The sequence below is a fragment of the Oncorhynchus masou genome, unplaced genomic scaffold (genome assembly GCF_036934945.1).
Source record: "Oncorhynchus masou masou isolate Uvic2021 unplaced genomic scaffold, UVic_Omas_1.1 unplaced_scaffold_609, whole genome shotgun sequence".
NCBI classification, from domain to species: Eukaryota; Metazoa; Chordata; class Actinopteri; order Salmoniformes; family Salmonidae; genus Oncorhynchus; species Oncorhynchus masou.
The window spans coordinates 411,856-422,987 of record NW_027012513.1 but is presented as its reverse complement, the minus strand read 5'-3'; the positions used below and the strand labels follow the sequence as shown (position 1 = coordinate 422,987).

The 11,132-nt window shown below is 41.6% G+C and overlaps 1 protein-coding gene across 2 annotated transcripts in view; it reads right to left on the bottom strand.

Annotated features, from left to right (window-relative positions):
- Positions 1-392: 392 nt before the first annotated feature.
- The window catches only part of LOC135536383 (microsomal glutathione S-transferase 1-like), a 39,120-nt gene continuing 28,380 nt past the window's right edge, over positions 393-11,132 (bottom strand). For both annotated transcript variants that reach the window (XM_064962725.1, XM_064962724.1), the window contains exons 3-4: positions 2,306-2,400; positions 393-2,003 (exon numbers count right to left, since the gene is read on the bottom strand). In XM_064962725.1, the coding sequence (XP_064818797.1) occupies positions 1,757-2,003; positions 2,306-2,400 (342 nt within the window). In that variant the 3' untranslated portion in view covers positions 393-1,756. The remainder of the gene's footprint in view (positions 2,004-2,305; positions 2,401-11,132) is intronic.

Sequence of the window (11,132 nt, the reverse complement as noted above, 5' to 3'; positions counted from 1 at the left end):
GGGAGCCCTTTAAATCCACTCCTTTTAACCAGAGCCCTATGGGAGCCCTATGAATCCACTCCTTTTCACCAGAGCCCTATGGGAGCCCTTTAAATCAACTCCTGTTGACCAGAGCCCTATGGGAGCCCTATAAATCCACTCCTTTTCACCAGAGCCCTATGGGAGCCCTTTAAATCCACTCCTTTTGACCAGAGCCCTATGGGAGCCCTTTAAATCCACTCCGTTTGACCAGAGCCCTATGGGACCAGAGCCCTATAAATCCACTCCTGTTGACCAGAGCCCTATGGAGGCCCAGGTTGTTGGGTCAATTCTGAACTCAAGATCAGTTGATTCATAAAATGAATAGAATGATCCAACTAAAAGTATGGAAAAATCCACACATAGGACATTAATGAATCAAATTAAACTCTTGAAATTTTATTTTCTGAACTGACTGGCCTCAACATCCTGTTGCTGCTAATAGAGAATGAGACTCAACAGAGGCTTGATTCTGGGACGACTGTTAGAGGGAACGGCATTACTCATCAAGTTTAGATTGTCCCTGAGTGGCCTCCAATTTCTAGTGGAAACTGTTGTAATGTCAGTAACATTCTGATATGTACTGCAATAACATTCTGATATGTACTGCAGTAACATTGTGATATGTACTGCAGTAACATTCTGATATGTACTGTCAGTAACATTCTGATATGTACTGCAGTAACATTCTGATATGTACTGCAGTAACATTGTGATATGTACTGCAGTAACAGCATGTTATAATCCTATCAGACACGGAAGGGACATTCTGATATGTACTGCGGTAACATTGTGATATGTACTGCGGTAACATTCTGATATGTACTGCGGTAACATTCTGATATGTACTGTCAGTAACATTCTGATATGTACTGCAGTAACATTCTGATATGTACTGCAGTAACATTCTGATATGTACTGCAGTAACATTCTTATATGTACTGCTGTAACATTCTGATATGTACTGCAGTAACATTCTGATATGTACTGTCAGTAACATTCTGATATGTACTGCAGTAACATTCTGATATGTACTGTCAGTAACATTCTGATATGTACTGCAGTAACATTCTGATATGTACTGCAGTAACATTGTGATATGTACTGCGGTAACATTGTGATATGTACTGCGGTAACATTGTGATATGTACTGCAGTAACATTCTGATATGTACTGCAGTAACATTCTGATATGTACTGCGGTAACATTCTGATATGTACTGCGGTAACATTCTGATATGTACTGTCAGTAACATTCTGATATGTACTGCAGTAACATTCTGATATGTACTGCAGTAACATTCTGATATGTACTGCAGTAACATTCTGATATGTACTGTCAGTAACATTCTGATATGTACTGTCAGTAACATTCTGATATGTAATGCCAGTAACATTCTGATATGTACTGCAGTAACATTCTGATATGTACTGTCAGTAACATTCTGATATGTACTGTCAGTAACATTCTGATATGTACTGCAGTAACAGCATGTTATAATCCAATCAGACACGGAAGGAACAACTTTGATAAACGTAAATGTATCCTCAAGCACATTCAATGGAGACCCTCAAAGACAAGGCCCTTGTAGTGGTGTGTGTGTGTGTGTGTGTGTGTGTGTGTGTGTGTGTGTGTGTGTGTGTGTGTGTGTGTGTGTGTGTGTGTGTGTGTGTGTGTGTGTGTGTGTGTGTGTGTGTGTGTGTGTGTGTGTGTGTGTGTGTGTGTGTCCCTCAGGCCTCTACAGATAAAGCGCAGTAATCAGAACCCTAGAGGCCATAGAGCTGGTGGTGACCAGTCCGATGAGGAAGGTCACAGCTCTGCTGGGTTGGGGCAGAGGGAGGACGTAGGCCACCGTGTGGAAGAGCCTGGAAACAACAAACACCCGGAAGTGAAGCAGAGCAGTGGAGAGGTCGGGCCCCGTCAGGGCATACAGCAGACCAATCACTACGAACGGGATGATGTTCTCCAGGTCGTTCTGGTGGCATCTGGGGAATGAGAGAGAGAGTTCGGATTATCTGGGGAATGAGAGAGAGAGGGAGAGAGAGAGAGAGAGAGAGAGAGAGTTCAGATTATCTGGGGAATGAGAGAGAGAGAGAGTTCAGATCATCTGGGAAATGAGAGAGACAGAGTTCAGATCAGTATATCAAAATATTTGGAAAACTAAAACGTCTAAATGAATTCCATTAAAAGCAGGATTTCTACCCATCTCTTTCCAGTCATGGTTACAACAGCTGTACGTCAGTGTGAACCAGAGAGATATGCTTCAATTATATTTCTACGGGGATACCTTCGTACTCTCTCCACATCAGGATCCACCCTGACCAGCTTCTTCTTGTCCTCTGTCGAGGAGGCCAGACTGGTGTCCTCCTGGTTAGCAAATGCCTGGAGGGAGGTGGAAGCAAGGAGGGACATGTTTTCTCTTGTTCAATTTCCACCTCAGCTCTGTTAAGCCAGGGAGGGTCACGGTTCATTCATTATTTTATTTTTTTATTCATTTATGTATCCTGTATTTAACTAGGCAAGTCAGTTAAGAACAAATTCGTATTTACAATGACGGCCTACACCGGGCCAAACCAGGACGACACTAGGCCAATTGAGCGCCGCCCTATGGGACTCCAAATCATGGCCGGTTGTGATACAGCCTGGATCTATTCTTTTTTATTTAACCTTTATTTAACTAGGCAAGTAATTTAAGAACAAATTCGTATTTACAATGACGATCATGTAACGGTTATAAGAAGGTGGAAGAAGGTGAAGAGGACCAAGTTGCAGAGTGGCACGTGTTCATGGTAGATTGAATAAAGAAACTGAACACTAGAACAACAAAAAACAACAAAGCGGAAACAAACGAAACAGTTCTGTCTGGTGCAGACGCACAAAGACAAAAAAACAACCACCCACAACTAACAGTGGGAAAACAGGCTGCCTATGTACGATTCTCAATCAGAGACAACGATTGACAGCTGCCTCTGATTGGGAACCATACCAGGCCAAACACATAGAAAAACAAAACCTAGACTACAACACGTAGAATGCCCACCCCAACTCACGCCCTGACCAGACTAAAACAGAGACATAAAATAGGAAGTAAGGTCAGGACGTGATAGGTCAAACCCGGACGGCGCTGGGGACGAGTGTACGCCGCTCCATATGGGGCTCCTGATCAGGGCCTGATGTGATGGGGCCTGATGTGATGGGGCCTGATGTGATGGGGCCTGATGTGATCAGGGCCTGATGTGATGGGGCCTGATGTGATCAGGGCCTGATGTGATGGGGCCTGATGTGATGGGGCCTGATGTGATGGGGCCTGATGTGATCAGGGCCTGATGTGATGGGGCCTGATGTGATGGGGCCTGATGTGATGGGGCCTGATGTGATGGGGCCTGATGTGATGGGGCCTGATGTGATGGGGCCTGATGTGATGGGGCCTGATGTGATGGGGCCTGATGTGATGGGGCCTGATGTGATGGGGCCTGATGTGATCAGGGCCTGATGTGATGGGGCCTGATGTGATGGGGCCTGATGTGATGGGGCCTGATGTGATGGGGCCTGATGTGATGGGGCCTGATGTGATGGGGCCTGATGTGATGGGGCCTGATGTGATGCAGCCTGATGTGATGGGGCCTGATGTGATGGGGCAGGATGTGATGGGGCCTGATGTGATGGGGCCTGATGTGATGGGGCCGGATGTGATGGGGCCTGATGTAATGCAGCCTGATGTGATGAGGCCTGATGTGATGCAGACTGATGTGATGGGGCCTGATGTGATGGGGCCGGATGTGATGGGGCCTGATGTGATGGGGCCTGATGTGATGGGGCCTGATGTGATGGGGCCTGATGTGATGGGGCCTGATGTGATGGGGCCGGATGTGATGGGGCCTGATGTGATGGGGCCTGATGTGATGGGGCCTGATGTGATGGGGCCTGATGTGATGGGGCTTGATGTGATGGGGCCTGATGTGATGGGGCCGGATGTGATGGGGCCTGATGTGATGGGGCCTGATGTGATGGGGCCTGATGTGATGGGGCCTGATGTGATGGGGCCTGATGTGATGCAGCCTGATGTGACCATTTCGAATCCCACCGTACCTTCCCCGCTATGCAATCTGGTTTCAGAGCTGGTCATGGGTGCACCTCAGCCACGCTCAGGGTCCTAAATGACATCATAACCTCCATCGATAAGAGACATTACTGTGCAGCCATCTTCATCCACCTGGCCTTCGACTCTTTCAATCACCACATTCTTATTGGCAGACTCAACAGCCTTGTTCCTCAAATGATTGCCTCGCCTGGTTCGCCAACTACTTCTCTGATAGAGTTCAGTGTGTCAAATCGGAGGGCCTGTTGTCCGGACCTCTGGCAGTCTCTATGGGTGTGCCACAGGGTTCAATTCTCGGGCCGACTCTCTTCTCTGTATACATCAATGAGGTCGCTCTTGCTGCTGGTGAGTCTCTGATCCACCTCTACGCAGATGACACCATTCTGTATACCTCAGGCCCTTCTTTGGACACTGTATTAACTAACCTTCAAATGATCTTCAATGCCATACAACTCTCCTTCCGTGGCTTCCAACTGCTTTTAAATGCAAGTAAAACTAAATGCGTGCTCTTCAACCGGTCGCTGCCTGCACCTGCCCGCCTGTCCAACATCACTACTCTGGACGGATCTGACTTAGAATATGTGGACAACTGCAAATACTTAGGTGTCTGGTTAGACTGTAAACTCTCCTTCCAGACTCACATTAAACATCTCCAATCCAAAATTACATCTAGAATCAGCTTCCTATTTCGCAACAAAGCCTCCTTCACTCATACTGCCAAACATACCCTCGTAAAACTGTCTATCCTACCGATCCTCAACTTCAGCGATGTCATTTACAAAATAGCTTCCAAAACCCTACTCAATAAATTGGATGCAGTCTATCACAGTGCCATCCGTTTTGTCACCAAAGCCCCATATACTACCCACCACTGCGACCTGTATGCTCTCATTGGTTGGCCCTCGCTTCATACTCATCGCCAAACCCACTGGCTACAGGTTATCTACAAGTCTCTGCTAGGTAAATCCACAACTTATCTCAGCTCACTGGTCACCATAGCAGCAACCACTCGTAGCACGCGCTCCAGCAGGTATATCTCTCTGGTCACCCCCAAAGCCCTTTGGTCGTCTTTCCTTCCAGTTCTCTGCTGCCAATGACTGGAACGAACTGCAAAAATCTCTGAAGCTGGAGACTCACATCTCCCTCACTAGCTTTAAGCACCAGCTGTCAGAGCAGCTCACAGATCACTGCACCTGTACACAGCCCATCTGTAAACAGCCCATCTATCTACCTCATCCCCATACTGTATTTATCTTGCTCCTTTGCACCCCAGTATCTCTACTTGCACATTCATCTTCTGCACATCTACCATTCCAGTGTTTAATTGCTATATTGTAATTACTTTGCCACCATGGCCTATTTATTGCCTTACCTCCCTTATCTCACCTCATTTGCACTCACTGTATGCAGACTTTTTGTTTTCTTTTGTTCTACTGTATTATTGACTATGTTTTGTTCATTCCATGTGTAACTCTGTGTTGTTGTATGTGTTGAACTGCTTTGCTTTATCTTGGCCAGGTCGCAATTGTAAATGTTCTCAACTAGTCTACCTGGTTAAATAAAGGTGTTCTCAACTAGTCTACCTGGTTAAATAAATGTGTTCTCAACTAGTCTACCTGGTTAAATAAAGGTGTTCTCAACTAGTCTACCTGGTTAAATAAAGGTGTTCTCAACTAGTCTACCTGGTTAAATAAAGGTGTTCTCAACTAGTCTACCTGGTTAAATAAAGGTGTTCTCAACTAGTCTACCTGGTTAAATAAAGGTGTTCTCAACTAGTCTACCTGGTTAAATAAAGGTGTTCTCAACTAGTCTACCTGGTTAAATAAAGGTGTTCTCAACTAGTCTAACTGGTTAAATAAAGGTGTTCTCAACTAGCCTACCTGGTTAAATAAAGGTGTTCTCAACTAGTCTACCTGGTTAAATAAAGGTGTTCTCAACTAGTCTACTTGGTTAAATAAAGGTGTTCTCAACTAGTCTACCTGGTTAAATAAAGGTGTTCTCAACTAGTCTACCTGGTTAAATAAAGGTGTTCTCAACTAGTCTACCTGGTTAAATAAAGGTGTTCTCAACTAGTCTACCTGGTTAAATAAAGGTGTTCTCAACTAGTCTACCTGGTTAAATAAAGGTGTTCTCAACTAGTCTACCTGGTTAAATAAAGGTGTTCTCAACTAGTCTACCTGGTTAAATAAAGGTGTTCTCAACTAGTCTACCTGGTTAAATAAAGGTGTTCTCAACTAGTCTACCTGGTTAAATAAAGGTGTTCTCAACTAGTCTACCTGGTTAAATAAAGGTGTTCTCAACTAGTCTACCTGGTTAAATAAAGGTGTTCTCAACTAGTCTACCTGGTTAAATAAAGGTGTTCTCAACTAGTCTACCTGGTTAAATAAAGGTGTTCTCAACTAGTCTACCTGGTTAAATAAAGGTGTTCTCAACTAGTCTACCTGGTTAAATAAAAGTGTTCTCAACTAGTCTACCTGGTTAAATAAAGGTGTTCTCAACTAGTCTACCTGGTTAAATAAAGGTGTTCTCAACTAGTCTACCTGGTTAAATAAAGGTGTTCTCAACTAGTCTACCTGGTTAAATAAAGGTGTTCTCAACTAGTCTACCTGGTTAAATAAAGGTGTTCTCAACTAGTCTACCTGGTTAAATAAAGGTGTTCTCAACTAGCCTACCTGGTTAAATAAAGGTGTTCTCAACTAGCCTACCTGGTTAAATAAAGGTGTTCTCAACTAGTCTACCTGGTTAAATAAAGGTGTTCTCAACTAGTCTACCTGGTTAAATAAAGGTGTTCTCAACTAGTCTACCTGGTTAAATAAAGGTGTTCTCAACTAGTCTACCTGGTTAAATAAAGGTGTTCTCAACTAGTCTACCTGGTTAAATAAAGGTGTTCTCAACTAGCCTACCTGGTTAAATAAAGGTGTTCTCAACTAGTCTACCTGGTTAAATAAAGGTGTTCTCAACTAGTCTACCTGGTTAAATAAAGGTGTTCTCAACTAGTCTACCTGGTTAAATAAAGGTGTTCTCAACTAGTCTACCTGGTTAAATAAAGGTGTTCTCAACTAGTCTACCTGGTTAAATAAAGGTGTTCTCAACTAGTCTACCTGGTTAAATAAAGGTGTTCTCAACTAGCCTACCTGGTTAAATAAAGGTGTTCTCAACTAGTCTACCTGGTTAAATAAAGGTGTTCTCAACTAGTCTACCTGGTTAAATAAAGGTGTTCTCAACTAGTCTACCTGGTTAAATAAAGGTGTTCTCAACTAGTCTACCTGGTTAAATAAAGGTGTTCTCAACTAGTCTACCTGGTTAAATAAAGGTGTTCTCAACTAGTCTACCTGGTTAAATAAAGGTGTTCTCAACTAGTCTACCTGGTTACATAAAGGTGTTCTCAACTAGTCTACCTGGTTAAATAAAGGTGTTCTCAACTAGTCTACCTGGTTAAATAAAGGTGTTCTCAACTAGCCTACCTGGTTAAATAAAGGTGTTCTCAACTAGCCTACCTGGTTAAATAAAGGTGTTCTCAACTAGTCTACCTGGTTAAATAAAGGTGTTCTCAACTAGTCTACCTGGTTAAATAAAGGTGTTCTCAACTAGTCTACCTGGTTAAATAAAGGTGTTCTCAACTAGTCTACCTGGTTAAATAAAGGTGTTCTCAACTAGTCTACCTGGTTAAATAAAGGTGTTCTCAACTAGTCTACCTGGTTAAATAAAGGTGTTCTCAACTATCCTACCTGGTTAAATAAAGGTGTTCTCAACTAGTCTACCTGGTTAAATAAAGGTGTTCTCAACTAGTCTACCTGGTTAAATAAAGGTGTTCTCAACTAGTCTACCTGGTTAAATAAAGGTGTTCTCAACTAGTCTACCTGGTTAAATAAAGGTGTTCTCAACTAGTCTACCTGGTTAAATAAAGGTGTTCTCAACTAGTCTACCTGGTTAAATAAAGGTGTTCTCAACTAGCCTACCTGGTTAAATAAAGGTGTTCTCAACTAGTCTACCTGGTTAAATAAAGGTGTTCTCAACTAGTCTACCTGGTTAAATAAAGGTGTTCTCAACTAGTCTACCTGGTTAAATAAAGGTGTTCTCAACTAGTCTACCTGGTTAAATAAAGGTGTTCTCAACTAGTCTACCTGGTTAAATAAAGGTGTTCTCAACTAGTCTACCTGGTTAAATAAAGGTGTTCTCAACTAGTCTACCTGGTTAAATAAAGATGTTCTCAACTAGTCTACCTGGTTAAATAAAGGTGTTCTCAACTAGTCTACCTGGTTAAATAAAGGTGTTCTCAACTAGTCTACCTGGTTAAATAAAGGTGTTCTCAACTAGTCTACCTGGTTAAATAAAGGTGTTCTCAACTAGTCTACCTGGTTAAATAAAGGTGTTCTCAACTAGTCTACCTGGTTAAATAAAGGTGTTCTCAACTAGTCTACCTGGTTAAATAAAGGTATTCTCAACTAGTCTACCTGGTTAAATAAAGGTGTTCTCAACTAGCCTACCTGGTTAAATAAAGGTGTTCTCAACTAGTCTACCTGGTTAAATAAAGGTGTTCTCAACTAGTCTACCTGGTTAAATAAAGGTGTTCTCAACTAGTCTACCTGGTTAAATAAAGGTGTTCTCAACTAGTCTACCTGGTTAAATAAAGGTGTTCTCAACTAGTCTACCTGGTTAAATAAAGGTGTTCTCAACTAGTCTACCTGGTTAAATAAAGGTGTTCTCAACTAGTCTACCTGGTTAAATAACGGTGTTCTCAACTAGTCTACCTGGTTAAATAAAGGTGTTCTCAACTAGTCTACCTGGTTAAATAAAGGTGTTCTCAACTAGCCTACCTGGTTAAATAAAGGTGTTCTCAACTAGTCTACCTGGTTAAATAAAGGTGTTCTCAACTAGTCTACCTGGTTAAATAAAGGTATTCTCAACTAGTCTACCTGGTTAAATAAAGGTATTCTCAACTAGTCTACCTGGTTAAATAAAGGTGTTCTCAACTAGCCTACCTGGTTAAATAAAGGTGTTCTCAACTAGTCTACCTGGTTAAATAAAGGTGTTCTCAACTAGTCTACCTGGTTAAATAAAGGTGTTCTCAACTAGTCTACCTGGTTAAATAAAGGTGTTCTCAACTAGTCTACCTGGTTAAATAAAGGTGTTCTCAACTAGTCTACCTGGTTAAATAAAGGTGTTCTCAACTAGTCTACCTGGTTAAATAAAGGTGTTCTCAACTAGTCTACCTGGTTAAATAACGGTGTTCTCAACTAGTCTACCTGGTTAAATAAAGGTGTTCTCAACTAGCCTACCTGGTTAAATAAAGGTGTTCTCAACTAGCCTACCTGGTTAAATAAAGGTGTTCTCAACTAGTCTACCTGGTTAAATAAAGGTGTTCTCAACTAGTCTACCTGGTTAAATAAAGGTGTTCTCAACTAGTCTACCTGGTTAAATAAAGGTGTTCTCAACTAGTCTACCTGGTTAAATAAAGGTGTTCTCAACTAGCCTACCTGGTTAAATAAAGGTGTTCTCAACTAGCCTACCTGGTTAAATAAAGGTGTTCTCAACTAGCCTACCTGGTTAAATAAAGGTGTTCTCAACTAGTCTACCTGGTTAAATAAAGGTGTTCTCAACTAGTCTACCTGGTTAAATAAAGGTGTTCTCAACTAGTCTACCTGGTTAAATAAAGGTGTTCTCAACTAGTCTACCTGGTTAAATAAAGGTGTTCTCAACTAGTCTACCTGGTTAAATAAAGGTGTTCTCAACTAGCCTAACTGGTTAAATAAAGGTGTTATCAACTAGTCTACCTGGTTAAATAAAGGTGTTCTCAACTAGTCTACCTGGTTAAATAAAGGTGTTCTCAACTAGTCTACCTGGTTAAATAAAGGTGTTCTCAACTAGTCTACCTGGTTAAATAAAGGTGTTCTCAACTAGTCTACCTGGTTAAATAAAGGTGTTCTCAACTAGTCTACCTGGTTAAATAAAGGTGTTCTCAACTAGCCTACCTGGTTAAATAAAGGTGTTCTCAACTAGTCTACCTGGTTAAATAAAGGTGTTCTCAACTAGTCTACCTGGTTAAATAAAGGTGTTCTCAACTAGTCTACCTGGTTAAATAAAGGTGTTCTCAACTAGTCTACCTGGTTAAATAAAGGTGTTCTCAACTAGTCTACCTGGTTAAATAAAGGTGTTCTCAACTAGTCTACCTGGTTAAATAACGGTGTTCTCAACTAGTCTACCTGGTTAAATAAAGGTGTTCTCAACTAGTCTACCTGGTTAAATAAAGGTGTTCTCAACTAGCCTACCTGGTTAAATAAAGGTGTTCTCAACTAGTCTACCTGGTTAAATAAAGGTGTTCTCAACTAGTCTACCTGGTTAAATAAAGGTATTCTCAACTAGTCTACCTGGTTAAATAAAGGTATTCTCAACTAGTCTACCTGGTTAAATAAAGGTGTTCTCAACTAGCCTACCTGGTTAAATAAAGGTGTTCTCAACTAGTCTACCTGGTTAAATAAAGGTGTTCTCAACTAGTCTACCTGGTTAAATAAAGGTGTTCTCAACTAGTCTACCTGGTTAAATAAAGGTGTTCTCAACTAGTCTACCTGGTTAAATAAAGGTGTTCTCAACTAGTCTACCTGGTTAAATAAAGGTGTTCTCAACTAGTCTACCTGGTTAAATAAAGGTGTTCTCAACTAGTCTACCTGGTTAAATAACGGTGTTCTCAACTAGTCTACCTGGTTAAATAAAGGTGTTCTCAACTAGCCTACCTGGTTAAATAAAGGTGTTCTCAACTAGCCTACCTGGTTAAATAAAGGTGTTCTCAACTAGTCTACCTGGTTAAATAAAGGTGTTCTCAACTAGTCTACCTGGTTAAATAAAGGTGTTCTCAACTAGTCTACCTGGTTAAATAAAGGTGTTCTCAACTAGTCTACCTGGTTAAATAAAGGTGTTCTCAACTAGCCTACCTGGTTAAATAAAGGTGTTCTCAACTAGCCTACCTGGTTAAATAAAGGTGTTCTCAACTAGCCTACCTGGTTAAATAAAGGTGTTC